The sequence below is a fragment of the Cervus elaphus genome, chromosome 9 (assembly GCF_910594005.1).
Source record: "Cervus elaphus chromosome 9, mCerEla1.1, whole genome shotgun sequence".
Classification (NCBI taxonomy): domain Eukaryota; kingdom Metazoa; phylum Chordata; class Mammalia; order Artiodactyla; family Cervidae; genus Cervus; species Cervus elaphus.
The window spans coordinates 59,984,017-59,998,772 of record NC_057823.1 but is presented as its reverse complement, the minus strand read 5'-3'; the positions used below and the strand labels follow the sequence as shown (position 1 = coordinate 59,998,772).

At 40.8% G+C, this 14,756-nt stretch overlaps 2 protein-coding genes across 6 annotated transcripts in view; both read left to right on the top strand.

Moving 5' to 3' along the window:
• The window catches only part of JAKMIP2 (janus kinase and microtubule interacting protein 2), a 187,762-nt gene that overhangs the window by 161,334 nt on the left and 11,672 nt on the right, over positions 1 to 14,756 (top strand). For all 5 annotated transcript variants that reach the window (XM_043913189.1, XM_043913188.1, XM_043913185.1 and 2 more), the window contains 3 exons: positions 975 to 1,043; positions 3,618 to 3,695; positions 5,617 to 5,820. In XM_043913189.1, the coding sequence (XP_043769124.1) occupies positions 975 to 1,043; positions 3,618 to 3,695; positions 5,617 to 5,820 (351 nt within the window). The remainder of the gene's footprint in view (positions 1 to 974; positions 1,044 to 3,617; positions 3,696 to 5,616; positions 5,821 to 14,756) is intronic.
• LOC122700353 (zinc finger Ran-binding domain-containing protein 2-like) lies at positions 7,760 to 8,914 on the top strand. The gene is made up of 2 exons (XM_043913190.1): positions 7,760 to 8,722; positions 8,797 to 8,914. The coding sequence occupies exons 1-2, from the start codon at positions 7,796 to 7,798 to the stop codon at positions 8,860 to 8,862; spliced, it is 993 nt and encodes a 330-aa protein (XP_043769125.1). The 5' UTR covers positions 7,760 to 7,795; the 3' UTR covers positions 8,863 to 8,914.

Genomic DNA, 14,756 nt, shown 5'->3' with positions numbered 1-14,756 from the left:
GCTGGGAAAGATTGAAGTCAGGAGAAGGAGATGACAGAGAATGAGGTGGTTAGATGGCATCACCAACTCAGTGGACATGAGTTTGAGCAAACTCCCGGGAGATGGTGAAGGACAGGGAGGCCCAGCAGTTCATGGGGTTGCAAAGCGTCTGTCATGACTTAGCGACTGAGCAACAACGAAGTTGACCTCTAGGACCTATACACTTAATTATTTTGCCCAGTTGCCTCCCTGGGGGATAAGCTGTTGGTTAACTTCGTAGAGACCCATTATAATAATTTATTATCTGAAACCATATATGTGGTAGGCTCACACTATATTATCCGAAATCTGAATTTATTCAGGGTGTTGATCAGTGCTAATATTAGTGCCATCTAATGTTAATGATCTAATACTCAGAACAATATATTCTAACTATTAAGAAAGTAAATTCTCTGTGTGATTTAAATTGTGTCTCTACTCAACAAAGTGATTCTTCAACATGTAGCTGTAATCAGTTTCGTATACTGAAAAATTGCCCCTTCTCCATCTCACCTTTTGTTCTTTCTTTCTTTGTGCTCCCTCCAATCATGGAGATTTAGACATACCTTCAGCTTGGAACTTGCCCCTCACTTTTGCCTGGTCATCTCTGACTCATTTTTTACAGTTCAGTGCAATGTCATTTCCAAGAAAGCCTCTCATGGCAATCTCCAATGAGGGCAAATTATATGTTTCTTATTCACCCTCACATCCCTGGTACCTAGCACATTGCCTGACACATGGTAGATAACAATGAAGGCATTTGTTGAATGAAGAGTGAATTAATGGATGAGTGGAAAATTATAAACTTGTTTCTGAGCTAAGAGATAAAATGCACTAAGAACTTCAGTTCTTAGTCTACTTTCTGAGATAGCAGAAAAGACAGCAGCTCAGGAGAAGGTACCATCTAGACCACATCAAGCAGTCATGTCAAACCCTGTGTCTGCTTTACTCCATAGTGGATCCAGCAAATTGAAGGAGCAGAGGCTGCCCTGCACCAGAAAATGATGGAATTGGAAAGTGACATGGTGAGTAAAGATGAAGTATCATAAAAACAAAGAAAAATTGAAATACCCCTCAATTTCAAGTTATATTCTCTAAAAATGTCACATTGTAATTTTGTAGTATTTCCAAGACTAATGCTAAAGAAAATCCAGTTTGATGTTTTTTTTCTTAGGCTAAATAAATTTTCTACCATATATAATTATAGTAAACATTACAGAAATGATGGGTATGACTTTGATATTAAAAATCTCCAAGCCATCTGGCTCCCGTTAAGATGGCTGCTACTAAAAGCAAAACAAAACAAAATAGTAACATACAGTGATGAAAATGTGGAGAAATTGGAACCCTATGCAGTATTGCTGGATGTATAAAATGGTACAGCTGCTATGAAAAGCAGTATGCTTCGTGATTGCTCACACAATTCAAAATGGAATCACCACGTGATACAACACCACTTCTGGGTATATACCCATAATATTTGAAAGTGGGCTCTTGAGATTTTTGTATATCCGTGTTCAAAGCAGCATTATTCACTATAACTTAAACATGGAAGCACCCCAAGATTCTGTATCAGTGGATGAATGGATAAGCAAAATGTGGTATGTACACCCATGGAATATGATTCAGCCTTTAAAAAGGAAGGACATGCTCCTACATGCTACAGCATGACTAAACTTTGAGGACATAAGCCAAGTGAAATAAGTCAATCACACAAAGACAAATACTGTGTGATTCTACTTATATAAGATACCTGGAGTAGTCTGATTCATAGAAACAGAAGACACAATAATGATTGTCAGGAGCTAAGAGGAAGAAATGGGCACTTGGTGTTTAATAGGTACAGAGTTTCAATTTTGCAGATAAAAAGAATCCAGGAGGTTGGTCTCATAACCTTGTGAATATACTTCATCCTAGTGAACTATACACTTAGAATGGTTACGATTATAAAGTTTATATTATATGTATTTTGCCACAGTTAACTTTTGTTTAAAGCCCCCAGCCTGGGAATTGGTCCTTATTAACAAAGAGCAATGCATAGAATTTGATAATAGTACTGTCATTACTGTTGTCACTATTACTAAAAACTAGGTAGTGATTCCTGTGAGGTCAGAGAATCTTATAATAAAAACAACTTGAATTTCTATAGCATGTGACAGCTTACAAATTTGTACAATTTGCTTATATTTTACACAGAACTTACATTTTACCAACAGGTTAGGCTCTAAAGTCAAAAGATTTAATAAGAACTTGTCTATATTCAAAATACCCTTGAACACTTTAAATACAAAAATTTTAATTAGGCAATCAGATTGTTAACAAGCACTGTTCTAAGCACTGGAGCTCAGATGTAATCAGCTGGAAGTCAACAGCAAAATTGCATACAGACATAGCCTCTCTCAAAATCAATGCAGGACTTCCGTGGTGGCGCAGTGGATAAGAATATAAGAATCCCTGCCAATGCAGAGGACACAGGCTTGATCCCTGGTCCAGGAACTCTACACATACTGCTGAGCAAGTACGCCCATGCGCCACAACTACTGAGTCTGTGCTCTGGAGTCCAAGAGCCGCAGCTGCTGAAGCCCGTGTGCCCTAGAGCCTGTGCTCCACAACAAGGGAAGCCACCTCAACGAGAAGCCCGTGTGCCACAATGAAGGGTAGCTCGCGCTCACCGCAACTAGAGAAAGTCCAGGTGACCCAGCAATGAAGACCCAGCACAGCCAAAAATAAAAACAGGAAAAAAAAAGTCGGTGCAATCAAGTTTACCTTCAGCGTGGGAAGAGATCCTTGTTCCTGGTTAAGCATACAAAGAAAGAATTAACTTATGCTTAGGGCTATGTTCTGTACAAAGATATATTATTTACTGCAAATGACAGGATGCTTGCAGTGTGAGAACCACACGCAGACTGAGGACAAGCAAGGTAGCATCAGATTTACATCTCCTGGATCACCCTGGCTTTATAGCAAGAGCAGACACTCATTAAGTAGCAGCGTGGGTAGAGTCGCTCCCACTCTCTGAATTACTATCTAGCTTTGCGTTTGCTAATGATACACAGTTGAGTTTGAATAAATTTTCTTATTATGCAACTCTGCTCTATTACATTTCATAACATTCTTATAAAAAATATGCTATCATAGTATATTTACACAGATATGCTTATTAGTTAGCATCTATAGCATTTATTTTGTCCAAAATCTGTCCTTAGGGACTTCCCTGGCAGTCTGTTGGTTAAGACTCGACTTCCACTGCAGGGGTCTCCTGTTCAATCCCTGGTCAGGGAAGCAAGATCCTACATGTCATGCAGTGAAGCCATAACAAACAAAAAAATCTATCCTTAGTGGCATACTCTTAAGTTGATTAGAAAATCCTTTAAGACATTCTGTGTTGTCGTTTTATGCTTCTTTCCACTGATTTTTACATTCCCTATGTGAAATTGTAAAAGTTGAACTATTTCCCTAAAAGACAAGATCTCTGACCCTACAAAGACTAGTGATTTGTCTTACAGTGGAATTAGAGAAAACATTAATCAATACAATTTAGATATCACTTTCTTGTTAACTAAGCTGACTCGATCTACTAACATGGCCATTTTTTCTAGGAACAATTCTGCAAAATCAAAGGCTATCTGGAGGAAGAGCTAGACTACAGGAAACAAGCCCTCGACCAAGCATATATGGTAGGTACAAGAGACATTCAAGACTCTGAGTGTTGATGGTTAAATGCTCTGTAGTAAAGCATCCTGTATAATTTGTCATGTCATGTGTCTGAATAGACCACAACATGCAGCTCACTTATCCAGTGGCTTCCAGTTCTCATTTTAGAACAAATGTACATCTCTAGCTCCTTGCTGTTGTAATGCTACTATAATAGTTAATAAATATTTCATTGTAATTCATTTTTCAAACAGTTTACTTATGTTGTTAAATAATATTTAAATGAAAGACAGACTGGATGACAGTGTTGAGTACAGAGAAATTTTATTAAATCTGATTGTTGGGGATCCTAATCTCGGGGTAGAATAATACTGTATGTAACATGATACGTATTTTCAATTCATTTATTTCTTACAACAACCCTATGAGATATAGGGAATATTATTATTTCTATATTTCATATGAGAAAATGAAGACTTAGAGAGAGGAAGACCTTGACCCAGCTTGCTAAGTGAGTACGTAATGCTTAGGTTTGACTCCAGACATTGTGGCCATAACTACCATAATCCAGCCACAGTGAGTGAGACTATATGAGGGAAATGGGCTGTACCTTTCTCTCTCCTCCAGATTATGCTGACTCAGGAGCACATTTGATCCACTCCCCTGCACCAAATTCATAAAGCATCATTCTTAATGTTGGACTGCAGCTTGGATTTCTTCTCTCTGGGTGGGCACCACCCCGCCCAGCAAGCCCACCCCCCCCCTGCCCCCGCTGCCCCGCCCCCCACCGCGCAGTGTATTGACTCAAGACAAAAAGAGGAAACTTAAAAGTTTTTGTAATGCTTTCCTGGAAGCAACCTGAATTGCTTTTGGGAAAAGAGTGAGGCACTTAGCCCCAGCTATTAACAAAGATGAATTGGTACTCCCCCTCCAAGTTGAGTAAGAGATTCTGAGCACCGCCTGATGGGGAAGGAGAGTTGCCCTCTGCTTAGAGAATAAAGAAGGAGGGGATTTTTCCCTCCCTTCCTACCCTTTCAACCTTACCTCCTCTACCTACACATGATAATGTTAGACGATGTGTGTGAGTCCCAGGACTGAAGACTCATTCTGATCATTAACTTTTAAAAGGTAAGTCAGCCCACTTAGTCCAGAACAGGAGCTTGGAGGACATCCCTCTCCAGGTCATGTCCTTTCACCTCTGTCAGAGTCATGGGGATAAGATTATAGATTGTGGTAAATGTATCTGAATGAAGCATGTGAAAGAAAAGAAAACTGGGCTGTACAAAGCAGTAGACTCTTCATCTAAAAAAGAAGAGCCTCAAGGAGGCATTTTACAGCTACAGCAACTACAAATCTCAGAGTATTAAAAAACAGTCCAATTCCAAAGGGTCTTAGGCTCTATTTCCCAATTTCTAAGAAAAAAAATGGAGACTATAAAGCCATCATCAGAGGTGTGTCATGTGGAGAGAGGTGGCACTGTGTACGTGTGTGTGAAATACCTCCAATTTCCAGTATTCTAACATGGACCACTTTGCAATGCTTATTTCTAAATAATATACTGCCACAATAGATATCTTTAAATATCTGTCAAATGAAAGAGAGAACAAATTTATTCTCAGCTACGTTTGAGAATAGAAGGATATACAGTTATAACAAGGTAAGGACTTCCTAAAGAGGAAAAGTATGTGAAATAGACAGGATCCAGGAAAAAGAACAAATTCCCCTCCATCAGGGAAATTTACATATTGGCTAGATGACCCTTATGGCATCTTATAAAGGGAATCATCAAAAGGATATTTAAGCTGGACAAGCTTTGACATTTATTTTGTTGCTATGGTCCTGTGAGGGTAAAATAATACATCCCTCCCCGTATACACACATGTGTATGTTTATACACCACCTGTAAGATACTAAACTCCAAAGTTTTCTACTTCTATTTGCCAGAGAATCCAGGAACTAGAAGCAACTTTGTACAATGCTCTGCAGCAAGAAACTGTTATTAAATTTGGTGAATTATTAAGTGAAAAGCAGCAGGAGGAGCTGAGGACAGCAGTGGAGAAGTTACGGCGGCAGATGCTGAGGAAGAGCAGAGAGTATGACTGTCAGATTCTCCAGGAGAGGATGGAGCTCCTACAGCAGGCCCACCAGGTGAGGATGGAGGTACCACATCAGTGTGGGTGGTGCGGAGCACCTGGGACCTGGTGCTTGGCACGGAGTGTTGATGGGGGTATGAAGGATCCTGAGAGCTAGAAGCCATTTTCAGAGAGTAAAATAAATAGCTGCTGTTTCACACCGACACTCAGAAACAGGGTGATGGTTTCTTAATGAATTAATCTGAAGAAAATTGGCAGTTCAGAAGCACTGTGTCATGCTCCTGTTTTTTGCAACAACTTTGTCATGAAATAATACCCTTTGAATTTCATGGAACCTGACCATGTCCCTTTTCCTGGGAAGGGACTCTTTGGGACTTTTTCCAGGACAGAGATCATGCTGTTTTTCACCCCAGTCCATAACCAAGCCTGATGGAATCATCAGAAGAGGGTAAAAGGGAACAAGGGCCTTTCTCTTTATTCCCAGAATAAACAGCGGCAGCAACAACAAAGCCTGGAAGCCACCTCTGATTTACTGGCATTTGCTGTAGGTCAGAAACTAAATTAAGGGCTTCTCCTTCCATCATTTTATTTAATCTTCACCACAGCCCACTGCTGTAAGTATTCTTATAATTGCAACTTAAAGAGATCATGATACTGAAGAAAAAAGTGCTTAAGTCATTTGCCCAAGATGACAGATAGTAAGCTACAGAGCAAGAATTACAACCCAGATCAGCCCAACTCCAAGGCTAGTGCACATAAACGTTGCACTATACTGTCTTCTACAGCTTGAGTCATCTATCATTTATATGACTTTCCTAGACCAGCAAGGCTCAAAATAAATACCCAGATTAACTTATAGCCAGCATTCTTAATTTCAACTATTTGTTCATATCATTCCTTGGCAGGCAAAGACTAGGGTCCTGGTCAAAAAGCAGATTCTGTAATAATTCCAGAATTGAGAGTTCCAGGCTAGTGCACTTGGTACTCATAAGCTGTAATAAGTAACTGGTATGAAATCCAGATGGGCTATACAAGAGGTGAGAATCATGTGGTCATTAGGGATCAAGGTGAGTGGAAAAGGAACAGGGGTTATTTTATGACACCGGTAAGAATGGTTTATGGGGAACATGACATTTATCACACTTCAGTTGTAGCCAAGAATTTTGTGGATCTTTATAGACTAATAAATTACCCAAGTTAACAGGAAACTCTGAAGCCATTTTGTTCCAAAGATAATAAACACATGCATTGGTTTCTTGAGATCCCATCATAAAATTTTGGATTTCAACTCTGAAGAGAGTTTTTAAAGGATTTAATAATAGACTCAACAGAATCATTGCTTCTCTAAGAGAATGAACTTGTCCTCTTGGTAAGTATTTCTTTGAATGCAATAGCATTTAATTTCAGCAAAGTGGGAGGTGTATCATAGAACTGTAGAAGTGTTTATTTTTAAGATTGACAAATAGTTATCTAAATTTATTTATGACTAAAATTTTGTCAGTGCTTTTAAGTGTATCTTCAATCAGCTAAGGTACTTTACTCCCAAAAGCAAAGGTTCTGTTTAATCTGGTCTGAGCTGTTATTTGCATTATATTTTTAAGTTCCCACTGCCTTTCACAAAGGAGAAAAGGAAAGATATATCCATCTGAATGCAGAGTTCTAAAGAATAGCAAGGAGAGATAAGAATGCCTTCCTAAGTGAACAGTGCAAAGAAATAGAGGAAAACGATAGAATGGGAAAGATTAGAGATCCCTTCAGGAAAATTAGAGATACCAAGGTAACATTTCATGCAAAGATGGGCACAATAAAGGACAGAAATGGTCTGGACCTAAAGAAGCAGAAGATATTAAGAAGAGGTGGTAAGAATACACAGAAGAGCTATACAAAAAAGATCTTCATGACCCGGATAACCACAATGGTGTGATCACTAACCTAGAGCCAGACATATTGGAGTATGAAATCAAATGGACCTTAGAAAGCATCATCACGGGAAGACGTAGCTGCGGGTGGTTGTGGTGGCGGCGTCCAAGATGTCGACCAAGAATTTCAGAGTCAGTGACGGTGACTGGATTTGCCCGGACAAAAAATGTGGAAATGTAAACTTTGCTAGAAGAACTAGCTGTAATAGATGTGGTCGAGAGAAAACAACTGAGGCTAAGATGATGAAAGCAGGGGGCACTGAAATAGGAAAGACACTCGCAGAAAAGAGCCGAGGCTTATTTAGTGCTAATGACTGGCAGTGTAAAACTTGCAGTAATGTGAATTGGGCCAGAAGATCAGAGTGTAACATGTGTAATACTCCGAAGTATGCTAAATTGGAAGAAAGAACAGGATATGGTGGAGGTTTTAATGAAAGAGAAAATGTTGAATACATAGAAAGAGAAGAGTCTGATGGTGAATATGATGAGTTTGGACGTAAGAAGAAAAAATACAGAGGGAAGGCAGTTGGTCCTGCATCTATTTTAAAGGAAGTTGAAGATAAAGAATCTGAGGGAGAAGAAGAGGATGAGGATGAAGATCTTTCTAAATATAAATTAGATGAGGATGAGGATGAAGATGATGCTGATCTCTCAAAATATAATCTTGATGCCAGTGAAGAAGAAGATAGTAATAAAAAGAAATCTAACAGACGAAGTCGCTCAAAGTCTCGGTCTTCACATTCACGATCTTCATCACGCTCATCCTCCCCCTCCAGTTCAAGGTCTAGGTCCAGGTCGCGTTCAAGAAGTTCTTCCAGTTCACAGTCAAGATCTCGTTCCAGTTCCAGAGAACGTTCGAGATCTCGTGGGTCGAAATCAAGATCCAGCTCCAGGTCCCACAGGGGTTCTTCTTCCCCACGAAAAAGATCTTACTCAAGTTCATCATCATCTCCTGAGAGGAACAGAAAGAGAAGTCGTTCTAGATCTTCTTCATCTGGTGATCGCAAAAAAAGACGAACAAGATCACGGTCACCTGAAAGCCAGGTGATTGGTGAAAACACTAAACAACCCTGAGCCCAGGGCCAACCCCTCGGAACACCACTACTTTACCCAGGCACCACAGGTCACCTTCTGGATCATCCCATTCTGGTTCCCGTTCAAGTTCAAAAAAGAAATAATGTATTAAAATTTACATCTTAAAAAAAAGTCCAATATAATGCATGAAGCATATTTTGTAAGAAGTTGGTGTCTTACTTGGTCAGAAGTGCTAAATCTGCTAGTAGAGGTGCATGCCTTTCATTGCTTTTCAGAACAATACAGCTGTTTATTTGTGAAATTAAAAGTAAATAGTATTTTAAGCCATGATGTACCAAAAAAAAAAAAAGAAAGCATCATCACGAACAAAGCTAGTAGAGGTGATGGAATTCCAGCTGAGCTATTTCAAATCCTAAAAGATGATGCTATTAAAGTGCTGCACTCAGTTTGCCAACAAATTTGGAAAACTCAGCGGTGGCCACAGGACTGGAGAAGCTCAGTTTTCATTCCAGTCCCAAAGAAGGGTAACGCCAAAGAATGTTCAAACTACTGCACAGTTGTACTCATTTCACATGCTAGCAAAGTAATGCTCAAAATCCTCCAAGCTAGGCTTCAATAGTACATGAACCAAGAACTTCCATATATACAAGCTGGATTTAGAAAAGGCAGAAGAAACAGGGATCAAATTGCCAACATCCATGGGACCATAGGGCCTCCCTGGTGTCTCAGATGGTAAATACTCTGCCTGCAGTGCAGGAGACCCAGGTTCCATTCCTGGGTTGGATAGATCCCCTGGAGAAGGAAATGGCTACCCACTCCAATATTCTTGCCTGTAAAATCCCATGGACAGAGGAGCAGTCTGTGCGGTTGCAAAGAGCTGAACACGACTGAGCAACTTTCACTTTCACTGGATCATAGAAAAGCCAGGAGAATTCCAGATAAACATCTACTTCTACTTCATTGACTACACTAAAGCCTTTGACGGTGTAGGTCACCTCAAACTGTGGAAAATTCTTAAAGAGATGGAAATACCAGACCACCCTACCTGCCTCCTGAGAAACTTGTATGCAGATAAAGAAGCAACAGTTAGAACTGAACATGGAAAAACAGACTGGTTCAAAACTGGGAAGGGAGTGAGTCAAGGCTGTATATTGTCACCCTGCTTATTTAACTTATATGTAGAGTGCATCACATGAAATGCCAGGCTGTATGAATCATAAGCTAGAATCAAGATTGCTGAGAGAAATGTCAATAACCTCAGATATACAGATGACACCACCCTTATGGCAGAAAGTGAAAAGGAACGAAAGAGCCTCTTGATGAAGGTGAAAGAGGAGAGTGAAAAGCTGGCTTAAAACTCAGCATTCAAAAAACAAAGATCATGGCATCCGGTCCCATCACTTCATGGCATATAGATGGGGAAATAATGGAAACAGTGACAGACTTTATTATCTTGGGTTACAATATCAGATGGTGTTCAAAGATGGTGATCAAAGTCAGATGGTGACTTCAGCCATGGAATTAAAGATGCTTGCTTCTCGGAAGAAAAGCTGTGACAAACTTAGACAGGGTATTAAAAAGCAGAGACATTACTTTGCCAACAAAGATCTGTATAGTCAAAGCAGTGGTTTTTCCAGTAGTCATGTATGGACCATAAAGAAGGCTGAGCACCAAAGAATTGATGCTTTTGAACTGTGGTGTTGGAGAGAACTCTTGAGAGTCCCTTGGACTGCAAGGAGATCCAACCAGTCAATCCTAAAGGAAATAAGTCTTGAATATTCATTGGAAAGACTGATGCTGAAGCTGAAGCTCAATACTTTTGCCACCTGATGCAAAGAACTGACTCATTTGAAAAGACCCTGACGCTGGGAAAGAGAGAAGGCAGGAGGAGAAGAGGATGACAGTGGACGAGATCGTTGGAAGGCATCACCAACTCAATGAACTTGAGCTTGAACAAACTCCAGGATATGGTGAAGTGCAGGGAAGCCTGGCATGCTGCAGTCTGTGGGGTCACAAAGAGTCAGACACATCTGAGCAACTGAACAACAACACATTTTTAAGTCTCATAATTTCATTGACATTTTCTGTCTCTCAAAGAGCTGTTCATTAGAATATGCCTTTCCAGTTACTTCTTACTTTTTTTTCCCTTTCTATCAGTAGCTTTGATTTGAGAGAGTTATTCCAGAAGACATTGGACAGGATTTGTCATATGTAAGTTTATACATACTTGGAGAAGGAAATGGCAGCCCACTCCAGTGTTCTTGCCTGGAGAATCCCAGGGATGGTAGAGCCTGGTAGGCTGCCGTCTATGGGGTCGCACAGAGTTGGACACGACTGAAGCGACTTAGCAGCAGCAAGTTTATAAGGCAGTCTAAATTATAGAACCTATCACTAACCACTTATTAGACATTTCTGTTTGAATGTTTCAAAGTGAACTCATGCAAAACACACCTGAACATACGTTCTTGTCTTTGCTTCTCTCTTCTCTCCCCATCTGCCTGTCTTGTTTAGTGGAACTGCCGTATCTCAAAGCATCAGACTGAAAACGCTGGGGTCTTCCTTGTCCTTCTCACCTTTTCTGATGGTACCTTCTTCCTCAAAGGCTTCCATGATCCCACTTTCCAGCTGAGTCTAGTCATGCAGAAATCTCCAGGTCCTTCAGTAGCTGGCTACCCCTCCCCTAAAAATTGGATTTAAGACAATCTCTCCAGAGCTTATGTTCCTCTATTTGTGTAGAACTCTTCCTTTACTCTTGAGGCCATGATTTTCCACTTCTAAGCCTTCGTTTGCCTAACTACTGACCCCCAAATGTCCTTCAAAGTCTGCTGCATTTGTCCAAATGTTCTCATTTTTCTAATCCCAGTGTAAGCTCTACCTCCTGCAGGATGCTCTTCCAGATGAAGACAATGGATCACTTACTACTGAAAAAATATATATATCCCATACCCTTTTATACACTCGTTCAAGACCAGTTACTGAGGGCCTGCCTGTGCTGGGTGCTGGGAATGTGATGCCGGGCAAAGACGTAAAGGTCACTTCTCTCATGTGTCCTGCAGGTGAAGAGGGGCAAAGAGGCAAGGCAAACAAGCAATGGCCAAGGCAGTTTCAGAGAGTGCTCTGAAGATACATGCATCTGTCTCTGTGTGTGTGTTGTGTGTGAGAGAGAGAGCTTGGGAGTAGGATTAACCACTCTAAACTGGCTGGTCTGAAGATGTTGAAATCCCAAAGAATCAGCCGCACAGAGATCTTGGCAAGGTGGCCAGAAGTTAGGATCAGCAGGGGCTAAGTCTCTATTGTGGGAATGTTTGGGATATTCAAGGAGCAGAGAGAAGGCCAACATGGCAGGAGGAGCACGTGGAGCTGAGGAAAGGTGACTGCGAGGTAAATCTGTAAAGGTAAGACAGGGCTAGATCATGCTGGGCCTGAAGAAGTTTGGGTTTTATTCTAAGAGCAACTCGGCCGACTCTCCGTTCTTCCTCTTCCTTGCCCCTTAAAGCTCAAGGACTGCTGTGATCATTTCACATTCTTTGTTTTGTGTGTGTGTGATATTTTCTTGGCTGTGGCACATGGCATGTGGGATCTTAGTTCCTTGACCAGGGATCGAACCCACATTGCATTGGAAGCACAGAATCTTAACCACTGGACTACCAAGGAAGCCTACCATTTCACGTTCTAAGAGTTCCCACTGGCTGCTGTAGATGGCTGTAGGATGCAGACGATCAGAAGCGGGAAGAGCAGGCAATAACCTCTCACAGTTCTGATGGGAACTTGGTGCACTTGGGAGCAGTAGAAACTTTCCTACTTGGTAGAAAAGAGGTCTGCTTTGGACTCTACAGGGTTTCCTGTTAGATCAGATGGCAGTCTGGGAAAAGCTGGGAAGGAGAAAGAAATGAAGCCCACAGCACTCAATGAGCATACATAACTCACTTAATAAATATGTATAGGCAGCTCCTTTGTACAACTAAGCACTGTACGAGGTATTAGAGATTGGTGATGGAATTTGCTTAGCTTTGCCCTGTTTTCCCTTTCTACATAATCGGTTTTTTTCCTGTATTTTCCATTTTTATCTCCCCATCTGGATGTGATGGTTCTTTGAGATCAGTAACTAAGTGACACCTTGCCTGTGTTCGCCATTACATCCAGCACAATCCTTGCAGGCGCCCAGCAAGCACAGACCTGGAGGCTGAGTAGACACTACACTCATCTCTCATGCCCATGATTTAATTGATGTAAGGCTTGTCTCCACATCCAACAGACTGTATCAAGGAAATACTTGCACACTCGAGGTAGAAATGTCTAACAAATTTATTCTTTCCCTGTGTAGCCTTGGAGCATAAGCAGCACTGTGGAAATACACGCAAGCACACACATCACACACATTTATTTATCATTGTCACACACATCAACATTCACTGTCTCATAATTTCACAGTCCTTCTAACAACACACACCCTCCTCTCCTGCAGAAACCTCACCCCCTTTCGTTTAAAGGAGGATTTCTCAATCTCTGCCTGGCTGACATTTTGGGTCTGATGATTCTTCTTCGTGGAAGTTGGCGAGGAGTGATCTGTGTACTGCAGGATATTTAGAGCATTCCTGGCCTCTGCCCCTTAGATGCTAGTTGTGACTGGTGATCACATGTGATTTGAAACTGTCTGGATAATTAGTGGTGATGGTTGCATAACTTTGTGAATATACTAAAATCACTTTAACTTTTTTAAATGCCCAGGTATTGCCAAATGTCATCTGGGGTGCAAAATCACCCCTAGTTGAGAACCACTGTTCAGAGAGGGGATATAGTTTCCAAGCTCAGCTGTTGTTTGTTCCGGCTTACGGTTTTGTCTCCCCACAATGCACTGTAAAACCTGGTCTTTCATGTTATCACATCGTTTAGCTCCCATTGTTTTCTTCTTGGACTCCCGTTCTCCATTTTCTAATTATTCCCAAAAGAGGCAGTAAAATACAAGCCTACACTGTGTAACCCTAAGCCATGAACATATAAGGCCTTTAATTTGCCAGAAGGAAATTTGAAAACTTTTATTCACTTACAAATTCAGTTCAATTTAGTTTAGTCGCTCAGTCGTGTCTGACTCTTTGCGACCCCAGGGACTGCAGCACTCCAGGCCTCCCTGTCCATCACCAACTCCCAGAGTTTACTCAAACTCACGTCCGCTGAGTCAGTGATGCCATCCAACCATCTTATCCTCTGTCATCCCCTTCTCCTGCCCTCAATCTTTCCCAGCATCAGGATCTTTTCCAATGAGTCAGCTCTTCGCATCAGGTGGCCAAAGTATTGGAGTTTCAGCTTCAACATCAGTCCTTCCAGTGAACATTCAGGACTGATTTCCTTTAGGATGGACTGGTTGGATCTCCTTGCAGTCCAAGGGACTCTCAAGAGTCTTCTCCAACACCACAGTTCAAAAGCATCCATTCTTCTGTGCTCAGCTTTCTTTATAGTCCAACTCTCACATCCATACATGACCACTGGAAAAACTATAGCCTTGACTAGACAGACTTTTGTTGGCAAAGTAATATCTCTGCTTTTTAATATGTGGTCTAGGTTGGTCATAACTTTCCTTCCAAAGAGTAAGTGTCTTTTTATTTCATGGCTGCAGTCACCATCTGCAGTGATTTTGGAGCCCCCCCCCCAAATTAAGTCTGTCACTGTTTCCACTGTTTCTCCATCTATTTGCCATGAAGTGATGGGACTAGATGCCATGATCTTAGTTTTCTGAATGTTGAGCTTTATGCCAACATTTTCACTCTTCTCTGTCACTTTCAAATTAGTGTCTCTGTAATGTTGATTTCAAATCTGTGCTATTCAAATTACTGAAATTTTGTTATAGTTTACAGGTAATTTCAAAGATATTTCTGAGCTTTTTTTATCTTCAGGATTGCTTGTGCTATTCTTGTAATGTTTGTTTCTCCCCCTAAGTTATCAGTTCCTTCTTTGGATTTTTTTTGAAGTGTAATCTCTACCTTTGTTTTATGAAAATTGATCTGTCTGGCTTTATGAGAAGATCATACCCTGAAACAAA

Excerpts from the sequence above, each read along its gene's own strand:
- LOC122700353 (XM_043913190.1), top strand. The coding sequence starts at position 7,796 with ATGTCGACCAAGAATTTCAGAGTCAGTGACGGTGACTGGATTTGCCCG. Across the intron at positions 8,723-8,796 it reads CAAGATCACGGTCACCTGAA|AGGCACCACAGGTCACCTTC; the intron begins AGCCAGGTGATT and ends ACTACTTTACCC.